Consider the following 20,643-nt stretch of genomic DNA (forward strand, 5'->3'; position numbering starts at 1 on the left):
AACGCAGGAGGGCAGATCTTAAAAACTTGCAATAAACATACCCAGGCAAAATTAAGTTTCAAATAAGCCACTTCGGAATGTCGGCTGCGCATGTCTGTTACTGCTGGCAACGCATTTTGTCTATCTCCAATAACCTTTTGACAATACCAGCGGTATTTTGACAATACCAGCGGGTATTGTCAAAAGGTTACGGAAGATAGACAAAATGCGTTTTTGTCAGCAGTGACAGACATGCGCCACTGACATTCCGAAGTGGCTTATTGCGCCACTACAAAAAGGGAAATTCCCCAATTTGCCTTCATGGCTCCGACGCGTCAATCACGTGATACACACAGGTGACACGGTCAAGCTTTTGCAACCTCGTCTCTTGCTTTCTGATCTCGATCATCCGTGCACGTGTCGTTCACGTAAACATGTGAAGCCACAATTTGTGGGTACGAGTACGAAGTTTATTCGACAACAGCCTGGCTGACAGCAGAAACTTACACTTACAGAGTGCCTGCTCTTTTTTGACGAACTTCTGCACCTTATAATTCCAAGGTAAACCATTTGGTAAAGACCTGTTTTCTGTTACTGCTTTCTCTGTGTTTTATATTAAAGTTACTAACATGTCTCAAACGCAGTCATGGGATCGTATGTGCTGCAATTGCAATCACCTGAAATTGTGTACATTTATTAATTACGAACGACGGGGCCAGACTCTCTCGTCCTAAATTTAAATGTTTTTCTTTTCTTTGCTAGGTAGGGCCTAAGCTAAGCTGTTCATGATGCCTGTAGTATACAGTGATGGCACCTTCATGGAGGATACAATTGACTTACAGGCATCTGTCTACTCAAAGTTTGAGGTACGTAGGTTGAGGGGTAGCCCACCTTGTTGAGCTGTAAATGGCTCCGCTTTTAACATCGGTCTCATCACTGTCGCCATTACAGCCCACCTTCGATACATGTCTTAAACGCTAAGTTTTCAAAGGTCGCAAAATGCGTGGTAGTTTGATTGCAAATTTCTCCCACATAAAAAAGTCCTATACTACTCCAACATACCTCATTTTATTCCTTACATTTGTGGAATTACTATGACACATAACACACTAAAGACTAACAGGGCTTACTAAATGATGACTTTGTCCAGATGTGATGATTTGAAAATTGATCCAAAAAAACGTGTACAAAAATTGCATTTAACGTGACATATTCTTGAGCGCCCCCATGTTTTAATGATTCTCCTCCCTTTTGATCGTGGGCGCCCGGCAAATCTTGCAAGTCATGAATATCCATAGGGTGGCGTCATGATCGCTAGGCTTATGTGCGTGTATAGTAAAAACTGAATAGTGTAGGCCCTATAAGGTGACGTAGCGATGCGCTGTATCTGGAAACTACCACCGCGCAACTTCACCTCATACATATTCATATTTACTTTTTACACCACGCAAATTGATAAATCAGCGTAGCCATACCGCGTCACGTGACATTACCTCTTGGATATTCATGACTTGCAAGATTTGCCTGGTGCCCTGACTTCTCACGTCCAACAAGAGGAGAATCATTAAAACATGGCGGCGCCATGTAATTTTTGTACACGTTTTTTTGGACCAATTTTCAAATCATCACATCTGGACAAAGTCATCATTTAGTAAGCCCTGTTATGTGTCATAGTAATTCCACAAATGTAAGGAATAAAATGAGGTATGTTGGAGTAGTATAGGACTTTTTTAAATGGGAGAAATTTGCAATCAAACTACAACGCATTTTGCGACCTTTGAAAACTTAGCGTTTAAGACATGTATCGAAGGTGGGCTGTAATGGCGACAGTGATGAGACCGACGTTAAAAGCGAGCCATTTACAGCTCAACAAGGTGGGCTAGTTGAGGGGTTGTTGAGTGTGTTCCTGATCATCGCGCACTTTGCACCTTACACTTACAATTAAGTACGACTGTATACTCTAGGCTATACAATACAAGAGGAATGTACTTCACCGTACAGATAGATAGACATCATATTCATGCCATGTCCTGTCTGTAGATTCTGAATCTTTATTCCAGTTGTCAGCTTTGTTTTCTCAGTACAGATAATGTTTTCTTCCTGTCCATTCTACGCAATGTAAAGCTGTTTCCCTTTATCACTCAGTTTCATTGGGACTGCCATTGGTGGCTGTTCCTAAGAGTGCTGCTATGAAGCTCCTGTTTCATTTGTTTGTTTGATTTTAAGAGTAACTATAAAAATATAACTATGAATAGTAAACTTGCGGGTACAACCATGACTGAGTACTATAATCTCTTTTGAAGGAGTGGTGGCTCTGAAAAGAGCCGGTTTGGTCTCGACGTTTTCGAACAGTACATGTATACTCTGCTCTTTTTCGAGAAGAGAAGAGTAGAGACGAGTATACTGTTCGAAACGTCGAGACCAAACCGGCTCTTTTCAGAGCCACCACTCCTTCAAAAGAGATTTTACTCATGGTTGTACAGTGTACACGCAAGTTTACTATTCTTATTTATATTTATAGCTACTCTTATTCTCCACACCATGCAAAGCTTCAAACACTTTTGTTTGATTTGTTTGTTTCCTCTATGCGCCGCACTTCTTGCCTGATGTGCGTGTCTCTGTGTTTTATTTAACACACTGTACATACATGTATGATTTGTGGACCTAATCTAAAAGAACAAACAAGAGAAGTCCGTTACAATGTAGGGACTTGAAAACTATAGATTTGCACAAAGCCACACAAAGTTGCGATAGCGTAAACCTCCTCCCGACAGCAGTAAGGCCGGAGCGTTATGAGAGCTAGGTCTGGCTGTTGGGAGGAGGGTTTACATAACTCCTAGAACTATTTGGGTTTCGTCCGCTATCGTCTCCCGTGAGACGATATGAGACGATAGCGAACGAAACCGAAATAGTTATAGAGTAGGTTTACGCTATCTCAAACAAGCGGAAGTTTTTCTGAAAGTTTGTATATATACTCATGCCTTGAGTACCTTGTTAAGTACAATACAGGCTCTAAAATTTAAAGACTTTGATATTAGGGCCTATTGCATGTATTTGTATTAGTATTTAGTAAGCCATCAGTGCTATGGGATTGTCCACACAGTAACTGCAAAACACAGCTGTGTGTGCACATTCATACAGGAAGGGTGTGCGTATTATGTATACCGTACTGTGTATTCTCTGACAGCCTCTGTATGCGGACAGTTATTTGAGTGCGGATGACCTCTGCTAGTAATAGTATCCCCTTCACGTGTTGAGGGTGATACTCACATTACGCAGTCGGTAGTATGCATGCGCGAGGGGTTCTGATGTTTTTTTTAAGTACAAACTGCAACTGTGCTTTAAGGCATGTTTAAGTGTTGATCAAGCCACATCAGGTTAAATGTCAAACATGGGCTAACCAACTCAAGCTGGGTTCACATTCATACATCTGCTTAATGCTCATTACAATAAGGTTGTCACATGCATACCTTGTGAATGTGTCCTGGAGCCGATTTCATAAAGCAATAAAATTCATCGCTAGACAAATTGTCTGTATTTCCATAGTGATTTGTATTGTGACATCACACTTTTCTTAGCAACTACGATTGATATATGCAGTTATGATCAATCTTAGCTCTTTGTGAAATCAGCCCCTGCTGTTTATTTTGTGCTGAGCCTAAAATTGTTGAGCAAGACTTTCTGCTTCAGGAGCTTGTGAGATTGTTGGTTTCCTTTACGAATATAGTCTTGTTTTTCTTTTTAGATAAGAATTAGAAATCTTTCTGTGTCTTCACGGGAACGAGTGAAAATTGCAAAATGATATTTAATTGTTAATTTGTTTTCAATTTAATTGTTTTTTTTTGCTTATTTGCTCTTGAACAGAGAATTTGTTGTTTTTTGCTTACACTATATGTTTTAATATTATTAATTTTACAGGACTCCAGTAAAGCGTTCCACAGCCTGCCACTTAAACCATGTCCTCCTAAAGGTTTATTGTATGTAGATCAAAGAGAATTTGCTGTGACAACAGTTTCCGATGGTAAGTTGTTTAAAGGGATGCTGCAGTGAATACAAATAAAACAGTTAATTTTGCTGTCATTTATTTCTGATATATGTATTGAACATAAATAAAATGTGTTTTGTTTATTCCTGACATATCTGACTTGTGTAATTAGCGAATAAGTCATGCCCCCCCCTTTTGTGGATTGTTACCGCCCCCCCCTACCATCGACGTCACGTCGGGAATTCAAACATTATTGTCGGCAAAAAGAGTCTCGTCCCTAACTACACGCGCCTAGGTACCAGGCCACACAGTGCACACGTCTCTATATGCACACAGCCAGGGGGCCCAACGGCTCGGGTTACCGACGTGACGTCACGTTTATGCAAATGAACGCTCCCTTTTAGGGGCGGGGTGGGTTCCCCTAATCTCTTGAAAACCATTTTTAAAATACTTGCGCATTTAATACAAAATATTAAACACATAATGAATGTTTATGAGTGCAATGGTGCGAATATGTTCATGAGTTGAAAGATGGAATGTTCCATTTAACGAGGCGGAGCCAAGTTGAATGGAACATTCCAGCTTTCAACGAATGAACATATTCGCACCATTGCGCGAATGAAAAACATTCATTATTTGTTTTATATAACATCCAAGTAGATCTTTGTCATTTTGATTGAAAGATACAACTTTCAAAACAAACAAAGCGTTGGCCTACAATTTTTAATTGTAGAAGCCGAATGCTAGTAATTTTTACTAATATGCCTTGCAGTAACACTGCTGCGTTACCAAAGATACGCGCACGCAGTGATGTTTTTACTCAGCTTTTTCGTTCCATCCGAAAAGTACCATTGCACGCTGGCAGCGTGCAATGGTACTTTTCGTATGGAATGAAAAAGCACGGTGAGTGACTCAGCGTGCAATGGTACTTTTATTTGCTATCACGTGACGGACAATCCTCCAATCAAATGGCAGGGATCTGCTTGGGTGTTATATAAAAAATAATATTTCAGGTTTAAAAAGTCATGTTAAATCGTTTAAATGATAAAAAAAAACACTGCAGCCACCCTTTAATAGACCCATTGCGCAATGCACAGCACACTTGCACGCGCGTCTCCTGTCCACCATTCTGGGTGTCAAAACTGGGTGAAGTTTTTTCGTCAAACGCATGGAAGGGTTAAAGCAATACGTTGCCTTGGATCAGTCGAGTTGGTCTTTAAAGGCAGTGGACACTATTGGTAATTGTCAAAGACTAGCCTTCACAGTTGGTGTATCTCAACATATGCATAAAAAACAAGTTCTAAACTTGAGGTCTCAAAATCAAATTCGTGGAAAACAACTTCTTTCTCCAAAACTATGGCACTTCAGAGGGAGCAGTTTCTCACAATGTTTTATACCACAAACCTCTCCCAATTACTTGTCACCAAGAAAGGTTTTATGCGAATAATTATTTTGAGTTATTACCAATATTGTCCACTGCCTTTAAAGCAACATGTTGCCTTGGATCGGTCGAGTTGGTCTTTAAAAAGCGTTTGTAACTGTTTGTTATAAAATGCATGGTTAGAAAGATGTTTTAACAAGTAGAATACAATGATCCACACACATTTGCCTCAAAATTGCGTGGTTTTCCTTCTGCTTTGCATACTAACACGGTCGGCCATTTTTGGATGGCCGACTGTGTTTGACGACGAGGTAAAAGGAAACGCAGTTTTGAGTGATACTTGTGTGCCTCATTATATTCTACTTTTAAAATATCTTTGTAATCATATGCATTTTACTACAAACGCTTTTCGAAGACCAGCTCTACCGATCCAAGGCAACGTGTTCCTTTAATGTACCTCCAAACAATGCGCGCCTACCATTTCTGCCTTTTTTGGAAAGTCCATTTCTTTCGTGCACAATTTGACACCCAAAATGGCGGACAGGATGCGCCGGTGTATGGGCGCTGCGCATTGTGCAATGGGTCTCATAAAAGAGGAAGGTTTTGGTGTCAGAATGGGCAGAATTAAGAAGACAACATTCCAATCTCATTCTTGTTTTCTTATTTTTCCCCTTGTAGATGTGATTGATACACTTGGGTCCGATGATGCAACAACGTGTCACATTGTCGTCCTGAGACACTCTGGTAAATTTAGCCAAATTTGTCTTCTTTATGTTTTTAGTCATGGAATGGACCGTATTGAATAACCCTTCTGTTGCTATGAAAATGGCCATACTTTAGGGTAGCCTGTATGTGCTTCTAAACGCGTACATCAATGAAATACGCAGCATGCAGCATTCCCAGTATTATTTCTATGGCACAAGCTCACAGACGTCATGTTGTGGGCCAGGTATTTCAATTCAATTCAATTCAATTTTTATTGGTCCTACCATAGGAAATTCATTTTGCATACATGCAAAATACAGGACAAATTAATAACACACAATTATAAATAAACTACTGAATGGTAACATCATATTCGATCATTCTATAGTATTGTTAAATGGCTTATAATATTCCAATAATACATACATTCAATCTCTTTCAATGTTATAGTTATTAATTTTTGTTACCAGGAACTGGAGTTACTGGTCTGTGTCATTTTGATGGTTGCAATACAAGGCAAGGAGTGGAAGATCTTGTGGAGTCTGTACTCAAACTCGGCAATGATGGAGGGAGGTAACAAAGATCTATCTATATTCTCCCAGTCAAACCACTTTTCCCCCAACTCACCAAGGCCGATGGCCACTTGAAGGTGAGGGCCTCACTTAACTGACTTTTGCTGTTGGCCCCGATCAACTGTTGCCAGGGGCATGTTGCCGCCTACTCCAGGGCCCAATTTCATAGAGCTGCTAAGCATAAAAATTTGCTTAGCATGAAATTTCTTCCTTGATAAAAACAGGATTACCAACCAAATTTCCATTTGTTGCATGTTTGCTTGTCCTGAAAATCACATGGAAATTGGGTTGGCATTCCTGTTAGTATCAAGGGAGAAATGTCATGCTAAGCAAATTTTTGTGCTTAGCAGCGCTATGAAACTGGCCCCTGGGCTGAAACAGGGTTACCCACTTCACGGTCAATAAGGGTGTAGGTATGGGTCATCCTCTAATAGCCAGGGCCCAATTTCATAGAGCTGCTAAGCACAAAAACTTGCTTAGCATGAATTTTATTCTTTGATAAAAACAGGATTACCATCCACATTTCCACTTATTGCATACTGCTTGTTACTGGAATTCGACCATTGTTTGCTTATCCTAAATATCACGTGAAAATTTGGTTGGTAATCCTGTTTTTATCGAGGCAAAAATTTCATGCTAAGCAAATTTTTTTGCTTATCAGCTCTATGAAATTGGGCCCTGGTTGGTGAATGAGAAATCGTAACCTTCCCCAACTTGAGAAAATAAAATTAGCTGTTGCAAACAACTTACCAACCAAATGGACCGAGGGTATAAATGCAAAAAATAGTTAATGGCCTGACGTTTTGACCCTAGCAGAGTCTTTCTTGAAGGCTAAAAAAATCGAGAAAGACTCTGCTAGGGTCGTTTTAGCCTACGAGAAAGACTGCTAGGGTCGAAACGTCATGCCATTTTTGCACCTTCCCCAACTTATTACAAGTTGTCTTATTACCAGTAAATCTTATTACATGTTGTCTTACATGTTGTCTTACATACTTCCAAAGGTGTTTTCTTATGATTCAGTTTGGTTTCTTAATGTACTCCGATGTTTTTAAAGGGATTGCATATGTTTGGTAATTGGAACCGCTATTGTATCAATCATATAAGTTGTAAACATAAACCAGATACAAAATTTGCATTTATAAAGGTGGTAGCATTTTTTTAGACATTGCCAAATACCTTGAAGGAACAATAATCTGCGATTCGAATACATAATCAGTAAACGTTACTGTCAGTAATCACTTCTTAAATTACAAAATTTGTTTGAGATAAAAAGTGACATCTTTTTCCACAACTGCAGCACTCTGAAGTCACACTTTGAAGGGAAATGTTTCTCAAAATGCTTTATACCATCGAAAGCTGCTGTAGGCTTATAACCAAGAGTTTGCCTTGCCATTAATTTTAGGAGAGATAACCAAATGAATACATTCCCTGTAAACCCTGCATGAAAAGATGACTAAATAAATACATTCCGTTTCCTTCACTGCAGTTTGGAGCTTCATGTGGTGGGTGGTTTTCAGGATGACAAAGAAACCTCGGAAAAGCTGTCAAGAGAACTGTTAAGTAAGGTCAAAGGTCTTCAGTGATGTAATAACCTTTTAGAATAAAAAAACGGAGAGTGCTTAGCGTGAAAGCTTGCGATTGCAATAGCTTGCAAGCATGAAGCCTGGTAACATACATTTACTTATTATATATATAATGAATAGGGTAGATGGCCTTAGCTTTCGATCCAATCCGGACCTTCTTCAGAGGCATAAGACAAGTACAAACAAATACATATCCATTTATAGAAAAAGAGAGGGGGAAAGGGATTAAGGAAAGGATCCAGAAAGAAGCGGGAAAATAACAGCCAATCAAAGTTCCTATTTCAGAAACAATATTGGTGGCTATGAACCAATGGGAGTGGAGTGGCGAGGACAAAGGATGTTTAGAATGAAAGGAAGGGTTACTGGACCATAAAAGTGGTAAAAGTATTGTTCGACAACAATGCAGGGAGACATGAAAGGGTAGGATTAGAGAGCAAGTTGCATCATGATGCAACTAACAATGGTCAATTAATAAGAATAGCAAGAATTATTTAGTTGTATTTACAATCCTATAGGGCGAAAAATAATGATTTATTAATAATCTGTAGAGGAAGGAAAAATGTTAAAAGTGTTCTGAGAAGAACAGGTGGGAAGTGGGAAAAGATAAAAAGGATATGGTTATGACAATTAAAAACAAAATACAAGCAATTATATATATTTTTTTTTTTTTTTTATGCCTCTGAAGAAGGTCCGGATTGGATCGAAAGCTAAGGCCATCTACCCTATTCATTATATTTATTGGTTTATTTCATAAAACCATTACAAAGGAATGAACAGAATGACAACCGATATGGTTGAATTGCACTAGAACATGTACAATATAAAAATTTCTTTATAAGGAGCTAAAAGGTTAAACAGTTAAAACACACAATAGATAATGAGCAAGAATTACGAGCAATCAAAACAACAAACAATCAACCAGCACTTAACCAAAAAGAATGAGACTTAACAAAAAATAGAATATCTTTGGTATTAAAAGCCCTACTCTACAATGTCATTGTACTACCTGTAAACCAAAGTTTCAAAAAAAAATTAATATAAGCAACAATTTCATACCTATTAGGCCCCCTTAAATACTTAACAGAAAGGTAAACTTGTTCCCATTTTTTGTGTATTGAGGTAAACCTATAGACGGCTTGAAAGTGCACAATGTACCCGTTAACCCACTTTTCCCCAAAATTTGTGAACTTGTGTAAAAAATTGCAGGTCTACTTCAAGAAGCTAAAGTTTTTTCTGATTTCTCTGGCCTTTTGTACTCAGACTTTTCCTTCTCTACTTCCCATAGGTGAATTCCACAAACTGGAAGTCGATGTGTATTTAATGACTGCCTGCATTTCTGGTAAGATACCGCTTTCTAAACCTTATTCATTGCAATTAATCTGAATTTTAATTATAGTCAGTAAAGCATTCTAATGGGTTGTGTGTCCTGGCCAAGCTGTCAAGCGCACTGGACTCGAGCTCTGATTTTTCTGATTAGCAGAGTGTGGGTTCAAGTCCTGGTCATAAACACTTGTGTCCTTCAGCAAGACACCAATTATTGCTTTGTCCTTTGGATGGGATGTAGAGCTGTACATGCCCTGTGTTTTGTGAAATACATGTAAAAGAATCCACACACACTTAAAGCATGAAGAGAAGGGGTTTGCCCAGTGTTTCTGACAGTGGCTGCAGAACGAGCTGCATCACCTTTTGAATGGGTCTTATAATTGCTGACACGCCCCTTGGGATGTGAAGAAGGGCTTAATAAGAACCAAGTTAACGTTATTAGTGTTACAAGGGAAAATCACACCTACTTTTTTAAAGAAGACAATGAAAAAAAAAAAAAAAAAATTAATATTCTTTATCCCCAATGCAAATTTAACATCTATTATAGAAGAATTTTTTGTTATAGACGTGGAAAATCTCAAATTAGGGAAACAATATTATGCAATAAGGCAGGAAGTGAAAACCCAATCCCTTTGAAAGGCGCTGGTCTAAAGGCAGAGAAGAAAACACAGCTAATCTGTATTCTTTATTGGTTTTCATCTCACCAAAATATTTTGTTCAACCTCAAATTGAAAAAAAAAGTACACCCTGTCAGTTTTTCTTAGGGTTTATTACTTGATATTTAAAACAGTGATAAAATCTAAAATGTTAGTCCTTAGAAATCATTGGTGAACACCCTGATTAGCATAACTTTTGACTAGTTTGACTTTCTCTTTCTTAGGTTTGAATAACACTGTCAAAAACGGCATCAACTACCCAATTGTGTATGGCATAGGTAAGTTTTACACACATTGATTGCTACTCCCAAGCTTCACCCAAGGTCATAGTAGGTCTACATGTGTTCAAATGATTTAGTGATAATCAGTGCTGAATGAGTTGTTCCAAGAGCCGTGGCAGTTCTTAAGAAGCCAAAGTGTTCGGCACTTTATTCTCACACGTGCTGATATTAGGCAAAACTGATATTAGGCAAAACTGAAATTAGTCATGTCGATTAACAAAATGGCAACTTCTGGTGGGGGTTACAATGTTAAATTAGTGTTCTGGGGCTTGTTTTCCCCGTCGTCTTTGTTGAGAGTGTTTACCTCCTTGTCCTAAAAACTTGGGCTGTGACTTTGCAATATAAAGATCAATTTATCACCAATACAACAAAAGTGGGAAAACTTAATTTCCGAAAAGGTGGTCAAGTTTTTAAGATATCATCAGGCAATTCACAGGGATTATGTCCATGCATGAAGAAAACTCCCTACTGGAACACACAATCTGAGAAACATTACTGTTAGTAACACTTCTCACATTCAAACTTTGGGGGATAAGAAGTGATATTTTTATCCATAACTGCAGTACTTTAAAATAAAAAGGTTTCTTAAACTGCATAATGCTATCCAGCTGCTGTAATTCACCAAGTAAGTTTTTATTGGCATGAATTTTCAGAGTCATTACCAAAGTATACAGACCTTTTGAGTGCACTGTACTGTGAATCACTGTATTGGATATCTTTTTCCATACAACTGCAGAACTTCAAAGTGAAAAGTTTTTTAAAATGAATTATACACACGTACTACCCAAAGCTGCTCACCAAGTAAGTTTTTCATTGCGATTAATCTTTAGAGACATGACCGAGATATGGTGGCATAGTTGGCTTGTGCGTTGGTTCTCTGCTGTGCCACAATGGTTTTTCAGACCAGCCGGTTTTTCTCCCTCAAGAAAAATCAAACACTTTCGATCTCTGGCTGTGCTCCGTGGTCATATTACATTGATGCGGCCGGCTGCCAAAGGTGCCCTTGCATGCCTGCTTCTCGAACACGTTGTAACCACGTCTTTTGCAATTCAGCTCTTAGCTGTGAGTAAGGATGATTAGCCTCCCAAATTATTTTTATTATTATTTCATCTTATCACAGCATGCAAAAGAAAGATCATTTCCTTTGTGCCGTTAACTCCTTTGCCTCATCTAAGACTACGACATCCGGACGCCTATGTTCTACAACATGATCAGTCTATTATTATTATTATTATTATTATTATTATTATTATTATTATTATTTCATTTTATCACAGCATGCAAAAGAAAGATCTCATTTTCCTTTGTGCCGGTAACTCCTCGAGTCGGGCTACGTCCCGTAGCCTTAAATCTCAAGGGTCTTTCTCAGGATCCTCGCTGTTCCCAAAAGCGCTGCCTTCTGTAACAGATCTACCCTCACATTTGTCCCTATTTCATCTAGATGTTTCCCCAGTGCTTTGGGAATGGTGCCAAGTGCTCCAACCACCACGGGGACTACTTTTACCTTTACCTGCCAAATCTTACGAAGTTCCCTGGCCAGGTCCTGGTACTTCTCGATCTTTTCCATCTCCTTCGAAGCTACCCTTGTATCACCTGGCACAGCTATGTCAATGAGATGACACATCTTCTTCGTCTTATCTAATAGCACAACATCCGGACGCCTATGTTGTATAACAAGATCGGTCTGAATGTTAAAGTCCCATAGGATCTTGACCTGGTCGGTCTCTACAACTTTCTCCGGAACATGGTTGTACCATTTCGCAAGCACTTTGACACCATACTTCTTACACAGATCCCAGTGAATCACCTTGGCCAGCTTGTCATGTCTTCCTTTGTACTCCGTCTGGGCCATCTTACTGCATTCGCTAACAATATGAAATACAGTCTCCTCTGCTTTATTGCACATTCTACACATAGGAGAGACGTTTGCTTTCTCTATCCTTGCCTTCATTACATTTGTCCTTAGAGACTGGTCTTGCGCCGCAGTAATCAAGCCCTCTGTTTCCTTCTTTAGTTCTCCACTCTTTAACCAATTCCATGACTTGCTGCTGGCCACTTCCTCAGTACACCTCAAGAACCGGCCATGAAGTGGTTTGTTCCTCCAATCTTGATGTCTTTCCTCCTTCCTTTCCCTCTTGTACTCCTTCGGCCCAACTTCGTCTGCCCTCGTGTACCTTTGTGCAACTTTCAACAAGCTCTCCTCGGTCCTTCTGACATGACAATGCAAGCTTCTGCGCTCGATGTTAACACTGTCCGCCACGCTAAGCAACCCCCTTCCGCCCTCTGACCTCGGAAGATAGAGTCTACTAACATTTGACCGCGGGTGTAGCATGCCATGCATGGTCATTAGTTTTCTTGTCCTCCTGTCAGTGACATCTAGATCTTCCTTAGTCCACTCGACAATACCCGCACTGTACCTCATCAAAGACACGGCCCATGTGTTAATCGCCTTAATCATGTTCCCCCCGTTTAGTTTAGACTTCAAACATTTCTTTACACGCCTGATGTATTCTGCCTTCAGCCTTACCTTTGATTCCTTGTGAAGGACATGGTCCGATTCAAGTACACCAAGATACCGATAACTCTCCTCCTCACCCAAAGCCCTCAACTGTGTACCATCTGGCAGAGCAATGCCATCGGAATGTACCCTCTTCCCCCTCTTCATGGTCATTGAAGCACATTTCTCCAGACCGAACTGCATCCCAATGTCATCACTGAAAATCCTGACGGTCTGCACCAAAGAGTCGATCTCGGCCTCATTCTTCGCAAACAACTTCAAATCGTCCATAAAAAGCAGATGGTTGATCTTACATCCGTCCTTCTTCATTACATAACCTGCACTCACCTTCCTTAGAATCATCGACAGGGGCATCAGTGCAAGAACAAACAGCAGCGGAGACAGAGAGTCACCTTGGAAAATACCTCTTCTTATGCATACCTTGCCCAGATTATCATCGTTGGCTGTCAGATTTGTTCGCCACGTCTTCATGCTCTCACCTAAAAGACGTTTTACTGCATCAGCCACTCCAACCATATCCAGACATTCCATTATCCATGTGTGCGATACCATGTCATACGCCTTCTTGTAGTCAATCCACGCCATTGCCAAATTAGTCTTTCTGCTCCTGCAGTCCTTCAGTACAGCCTTATCGATGATAAGTTGATCCTTCGTACCTCTGTACCGCTTCTTACAGCCTTTCTGCTCCTCCGGAAACAACTGCTGGTCATCCATATGGCGATATAGGTCTTCTGCAATCATACTGGTCAAGAGTTTATACATCACAGGTAAGCACGTGATTGGTCTATAATTACTGGCAACGTTACCTTTCTTGACATCCTTCATGATCAGCACTGTTTTTGCCTCAGTCATCCAAGATGGGACCTTACCCTGTACTAGACAGTCTTGCAATTGTAGGGCCATTCGCTCATGCAAACTACGGAAGTTCTTCAACCAGTACCCATGCACATGGTCCATACCCGGGGCTTTCCAATTTGGCACCTTCTTTATCTGTCTCCTAACCTTGTCCACGTCAATCTGGAACCCTTCTTGCTGTTGTACCCCTCTCAATTCATCTTTCACATCTGTTAGCCATTCCGCTTGTCGGTTGTGTTTTACTGGTTTGTCCCAAATACCACCCCAGAAAGTTTTTGCCTCTGTTGGTCTCGGGCTCGCTTGCGTGCTGTCAGCCTTCCCATCCAATTCCTTAAACAACTGACGCTGATTGGTATTAAATAATCTATTCTGGTGAAATTGCCTAACCCTGTCGTCATACCTCTTCACTTTTGCAGCCTTAGCCTTAACCCTTTGCTTAATCTCCTCTATTATTATTATTATTATTATTATTATTATTATTATTATTATTATTATTATTATTATTATTATTATTATTATTATTATTATTATTATTATTATTATTATTATTATTATTATTATTATTATTATTATTATTATTATTATTATTATTATTATTATTATTATTATTATTATTATTATTATTATTATTATTATTATTATTATTATTATTATTATTATTATTATTATTATTATTATTATTATTATTATTATTATTATTATTATTATGACTATTATTATGACTATTATTATGACTATTATTATTATTATTATTATTATTATTATTATTATTATTATTATTATGACTATTATTATTATTATTATGACCAAATGAATACAAACTAGTTCAGTGCACTACATTGTGAATCGCCATATTTTGGTTATCTTTTTGCAGCTGTTTCTGTGAAGACTGGGGCAATATTTCCCGCTTCGTTTGAATATAAGGGACCAGACAAAGCACTAAGGAGCCTCAGACATTTCATTGGTGATACTGATGTGAGTTAATGTTGCAGCCATTTTGATTTCTCCTCTTCAACTTGATGTAAGCCGTGTCCGTAACGGCGACTGTGGGCACAGCTACGGCTAGATTGCACGCATCTGCCTATTCTTCAACACTAGCAGATGCGCTGCTAGCCGTAGCTGTAGGCAAAGTCAACGTTTCGGACACAGCCTAAGCTTACTGAAGCTTGTAGGGCAAAATAGTCAGACCCCTTGTTGACTGTAATTAGAATCGGTGTTTATTATTGCTAATGCAAACTGGGCACATGACGAGGATGGTGGCAAACCTGGTGTTCAGCAACCCTAAGATCCACAAGCCTGATAAAAGTCCACCTGCTGTTTGACTGAAAAATGAACTTCCTGGTATACTTCGTTCTTAGTTGTATTTGGACAAGTATAAAAGATTTCTTTGCACTAACACTTCATGTGATTCTTGTTCAAAATCAGCGGGCATTATATTACAATATTTAGTTTTTAATGTTTTCGTTCACCTTTATAGTTTTATTATAAGTTGACTTCGGTATAGTATATTTATTTTTCTTTTATTCTCTCCTGTTTCTTTTTTCTTTTCTTAAAAAACAAAAATTTGGGAGGGTGTAATTGAAAAAGTCTATGGTTTCTACGCTAAATGTTGAAAACTGAGAACGACCCCTTAATACAAATATATTTATGTGCTTGGCAAATTTAGCGTAAAGCATAGTCAACCCTGGAACTAAATCCAATTTGCACCCACTGATTTTCAGGTTAAGAATATCTACGATGGCACGAGTCATCGTCTGGTTATTGGGCCGTACAACTATGGCGACTTTCCTAATGCTTGGATATTGATGCAACAGAGCGATTCTACCTTAAGAAAGGTAGGTGTGAAACCATTCAGAGACTTTCCTAGTTTTCAGATTTACCTTATAGATTGTGTTTTGCTAAAGTGTCAAGGTACTCTCTGAATTCTCCTTCTCTGTCATAAGAATAGCCCTCAAAGACACTGGACACTATTGGTAATGGTCAAAGACCAGTCTTCTCACTTGGTGTATCTCAACATATGCACAAAATAACAAACATGTGAAAATTTGTACTCAATTTGTCGTGAAGTTGCGAGATACTTATAAAAGAAAATACACCCTTGTCACACAAAGTTGTGTGCTTTCACTTGCTTGATTTCGAGACCTCAAAATCTAATTCTGAGGTCTCTAAATAAAATTTGTGGAAAACTACTTTTTTCTTGAAAACTACGTTACTTCAGAGGGAGCTGTTTCTCACAATGTTTTAAACTATCAACAGCTCTCCATTACTCGTTACCAAGTAAGGTTTTATGCTTAAAAAAAAATGAGTTATAACCAATAGTGTGCAACTGTGCCTTTAATGACAACATGTGATTTGGCTAGAATGACAAAGACAGTAGGTAGCCTGAACCTTTTGAGTGCAGCAGATGTTCAAGTGTGATGTGTATTTTGACATAGGACCGTCATTGCAGTGCACTTGAGCCCAGTTTCAAAGAGCTTCTTAAGCAGAAAATATTGCTTAACAATTCTTTGCTTAGCAGAAAAGAGCAGGGTAGGCTACCAGTAACAAGTTGGGCATATTGTGACATTGTAGTTTTTGTTGGTACTTGTAAGCGTAATTTTGTTTACGCATTTTTTCTCATAAACACAGTATTTGAACTCCTAACTTATCGATGTTATGATGCAGTACATTACATGTTATCCCATTGTGTTTACCTTATAACAAAGTATTTTAACTCCCAACCACAGTTCATTATTTAACTTCCCAATTGTTTTTCTTAAAATTATTTACATGTATGGTCTTCCTAATGTGTTTTCCTTTTGACAAAGTATGACTCCCAATGTGGTTTTCCTTTTGACACATTGTATGACTTCCCAATGTATTTCCCTTATGGACAGTATATGTCTTCCCAGAGTTTTTTCCTATGACATATTGTATGACTTCCCAATATGTTTTCCTTATGAGACAGTGTATGACTTCCCAATGTTTTCCTTATGGACAAATTGTATGTCTTCCTAAAGTGTTTTCCTTATGACACATTGTATGACTTCCCAATGTATTTCCCTTATGGACAGTGTATGTCTTCCCAGAGTTGTTTACTTATGACAAAGTGTACGACTTCCTAACGTGTTTTACTTACAAGACAGTGTATGACTTCCACATGTGTTTTCCTTATGATACATGGTACAACTTCCCAATGTGTTTTCCTTGAAACACATGGTTAGACTTCCTAATGACACAGTGTAGGACTTCCCAATGTGTTTTCTTTATAACACATTGTATGACTTCCCAATGTGTTTTCCTTATGACACAATGTATGACTTCCCAATGTGTTTTCCTTATGACACAATGTATGACTTTCAAAGGACTAATTAATTTACTTCCCAATTTGTGCAGTACCTGTCAACATCCCCTGCTGTGGAGCCGGAATACTTTGAACAGAGTGTACGAGCAGCATTGGGCTTCTATCTGAGCAATCCAGATGCAGCATCAGTTTTCCCTGATGGACAGCCACATGCCTTTACAATGACACCAGATGGACAATGGAGTGCAGTAACACCATGATACCATATCCACTACATGGACGCTTCAAAAAACCACATGAAGGTAGCATCACTGTTCTCAACACATGTGTACAACATGGACGCTTCAAAAAACCACATGAAGGTAGCATCACTGTTCTCAACACATGTGTACAACATGACACATATCCTGACTGTTAGGCAAGGTGAACTTCAATTATCTACGCTGGATGATGAATATCATGCCTGGAGATTACTCATTCGAAAATGGCCTTGTCCATCAAAAATAGGAAGTGCCACCCTACAAATATTGAAATTTAGTGTGTGTAAATATTAAACTGAATTTACTTTGGTTCACAGATTTATGTCTATTTTTGTTTTTAAAGAGGGTTTAAATAAACTGGACACTATTGGTAAATGCCAAAGAAAAGTCTTCTCTTATGGTGTATCTCAACATATGTATAAAATAACAAACCTGCTGGAAATTTGAGCTGGGTTGGTCGTCAGAGTTGCGAGATAATAATGAAAGAAAAAAACACCCGTGTCACACAAAGTTGTGTGCTTTCAGATGGTTGATTTCAAGACCTCAAATTCTAAACTTGAGGTCTCGAAATCAAATTCGTGGAAAATTAGTTCTTTCTCGAAAACTACATAACTTCAGAGGGAGCCGTTTCTCACAATGTTTTATACTATCAACCTCTTCCCATTACTCGTGACCAAGTGAGGTTTTATGCTGATAATTACTTTGAGTAATTACCAATAGTGTCCACTGCCTTTAAGGCCCTTTGCAAACGAAAAAGTGTACAAGGCTATAGTCAAATTTGCCTGAAAAAGTGTACAAGGCTATAGACTTGTAAACCTTTCTACAGCCTTGTAGACATGTAAAATTTGACTGAAAAGTGTACAAGGCTTGTGAACTTGTGAACTTGTCAAACTTGCCTGAAAAAGTGTACAAGGCTTGTGAACTTGTCAAATTTGCCAAAAAAGTGTACAAGGCTATAGCCTTGTGAACTTGTCAAATTTGCCCAAAAAGTGTACAAGGCTTAGCCTTGTGAACTTGTCAAATTTGACAAAAAAGTGTACAAGGCTATAGCCTTGTGTACAAGGCTATATCCTTGTGAACATGTCAAATTTGCCAAAAAAGTGTACAAGGCTATAGCCTTGTCAACATGTGAAACTTGCCAGAAAAAGTGTACAATGCTATAGCCTTGTGAACTTGTCAAATTTGCCCAAAAAGTGTGCAAGGCTATAGCCTTGTGAACTTGTCAAATTTGACAAAAAAGTGTACAAGGCTTATATAGCTTTGTGAACTTGTCAAATTTGCCAAAAAAGTGTGCAAGGCTATATCCTTGTGAACATGTTAAATTTGCCAAATAAGTGTACAAGGCTATAGCCTTGTGAACTTGTCAAATTTGACAAAAAAGTGTACAAGGCTATAGCCATGTGAACTTGTCAAATTTGACAAAAAAGAGTACAAGGCTATAGCCTTGTAGACATTTCAAATTTGCCAGAAAAAGTGTACAAGGCTATAGCCTTGTGAACTTGTCAAATTTGACAAAAAAGTGTACAAGGCTATAGCCTTGTGTACAAGGCTATATCCTTGTGAACATGTCAAATTTGCCAAAAAAGTGTACAAGGCTATAGCCTTGTCAACATGTGAAACTTGCCAGAAAAGGTGTACAATGCTATAGCCTTGTGAACTTGTCAAATTTGCCCAAAAAGTGTGCAAGGCTATAGCCTTGTGAACTTGTCAAATTTGACAAAAAAGTGTACAAGGCTTATATAGCTTTGTGAACTTGTCAAATTTGCCAAAAAAGTGTGCAAGGCTATATCCTTGTGAACATGTTAAATTTGCCAAAAAAGTGTACAAGGCTATAGCCTTGTGAACTTGTCAAATTTGACAAAAAAAGAGTACAAGGCTATAGCCTTGTAGACATTTCAAATTTGCCAGAAAAAGTGTACAAGGCTATAGCCTTGTGAACTTGTCAAATTTGCCAAAAAAGTGTACAAGGCTATAGCCTTGTGAACTTGCTAAATTTGCCAAAAAAGTGTACAAGGCTATAGCCTTGTAGACATTTCAAATTTGCCAGAAAAAGTGTACAAGGCTATAGCCTTGTGAACTTGCTAAATTTGCCAAAAAAGTGTACAAGGCTATAGCCTTGTGAACATGTCAAATTTGCCCAAAAGTGTACAAGGTTATAGCCTTGTGAACTTGTCAAATTTGACAAAAAAGTGTACAAGGCTATAGCCTTGTGAACATGTCAAATTTGCCCAAAAGTGTACAAGGTTATAGCCTTGTGAACTTGTCAAATTTGACAAAAAAGTGTACAAGGCTATAGCCTTGTGTACAAGGCTATAGCCTCGTGAAGATGTCAAATTTGCCAAAAAAGTGTACAAGGTTTATAGCCTTGTGAACTTGTCAATTTTGCCAAAAAAGTGTACAAGGCTATAGCCTTGTGTACTTGTCAAATTTGCGAAAAAAGTGTACAAGGTTACAGCCTTGTGAACTTGCTAAATTTGCCAGAAAATGTCAAATTTGCCAGAAAAAATGTACAAGGTCATAGCCTTGTGTACTTGTCATATTTGCCAAAAAAGTGTACAAGGCTTTAGCCTTGTGTACAAGCAAATTCGCCAGAAAAAGTGTACAAGGCTATAGCCTTGTAAACTTGTCAAATTTGCCAAAAAAGTGTACAAGGCTATAGCCTTGTGAACTTGTCAAACTTGCCAAAAAAGTGTACAAGGCTATAGCCTTGTGAACTTGTCAAACTTGCCAAAAAAGTGTACAAGGCTATAGCTTTGTGTACAAGGCTATAGCCTTGTAAAGTGTACAAGGCTATAGCCTTGTAGACATGTCAAATTTGCCAGAAAAAGTGTACAAGGCTATAGTCTTGTGAACATGTCCAATTTGCCAAAAAAGTGTACAAGGCTATAGCCTTGTGAACTTGTCAAATTTGACAAAAAAGTGTACAAGGCTATAGCCATGTGAACTTGTCAAATTTGCCCAAAAAGTGTGCAAGGCTATAGCCTTGTGAACTTGTCAAATTTGACAAAAAAGTGTACAAGGCTTATATAGCTTTGTGAACTTGTCAAATTTGCCAAAAAAGTGTGCAAGGCTATATCCTTGTGAACATGTTAAATTTGCCAAATATGTGTACAAGGCTATAGCCTTGTGAACTTGTCAAATTTGCCAAAAAAGTGTACAAGGCTATAGCCTTGTGAACTTGCTAAATTTGCCAAAAAAGTGTACAAGGCTATAGCCTTGTAGACATTTCAAATTTGCCAGAAAAAGTGTACAAGGCTATAGC

General features: G+C 38.5%; 1 protein-coding gene across 2 annotated transcripts; it reads left to right on the plus strand.

The window, feature by feature from the left end:
* Nucleotides 1-415: 415 nt before the first annotated feature.
* On the plus strand, nucleotides 416-17,691 carry LOC117306630 (protein N-terminal asparagine amidohydrolase-like). 2 transcript variants are annotated; one of them, XM_033791115.1, is made up of 11 exons: nucleotides 416-552; nucleotides 742-845; nucleotides 3,898-4,000; nucleotides 6,024-6,089; nucleotides 6,521-6,623; nucleotides 8,109-8,182; nucleotides 9,491-9,544; nucleotides 10,409-10,462; nucleotides 14,713-14,813; nucleotides 15,560-15,673; nucleotides 17,214-17,691. In XM_033791115.1, the coding sequence occupies exons 2-11, from the start codon at nucleotides 765-767 to the stop codon at nucleotides 17,379-17,381; spliced, it is 918 nt and encodes a 305-aa protein (XP_033647006.1). In that variant the 5' UTR covers nucleotides 416-552; nucleotides 742-764; the 3' UTR covers nucleotides 17,382-17,691. The 2 variants fall into 2 exon arrangements, with proteins under 2 accessions (XP_033647006.1, XP_033647007.1); XM_033791116.1 differs by having other exon boundaries at nucleotides 746-845.
* Nucleotides 17,692-20,643: the final 2,952 nt, after the last annotated feature.

Source organism: Asterias rubens, unplaced genomic scaffold (assembly GCF_902459465.1).
Source record: "Asterias rubens unplaced genomic scaffold, eAstRub1.3, whole genome shotgun sequence".
Lineage (NCBI taxonomy): Eukaryota > Metazoa > Echinodermata > Asteroidea > Forcipulatida > Asteriidae > Asterias > Asterias rubens.

Excerpts from the sequence above, each read along its gene's own strand:
- LOC117306630 (XM_033791115.1), top strand. The coding sequence starts at position 765 with ATGATGCCTGTAGTATACAGTGATGGCACCTTCATGGAGGATACAATT. Across the intron at positions 4,001-6,023 it reads TGTGACAACAGTTTCCGATG|ATGTGATTGATACACTTGGG; the intron begins GTAAGTTGTTTA and ends TTCCCCTTGTAG. Across the intron at positions 6,624-8,108 it reads CTCGGCAATGATGGAGGGAG|TTTGGAGCTTCATGTGGTGG; the intron begins GTAACAAAGATC and ends CCTTCACTGCAG.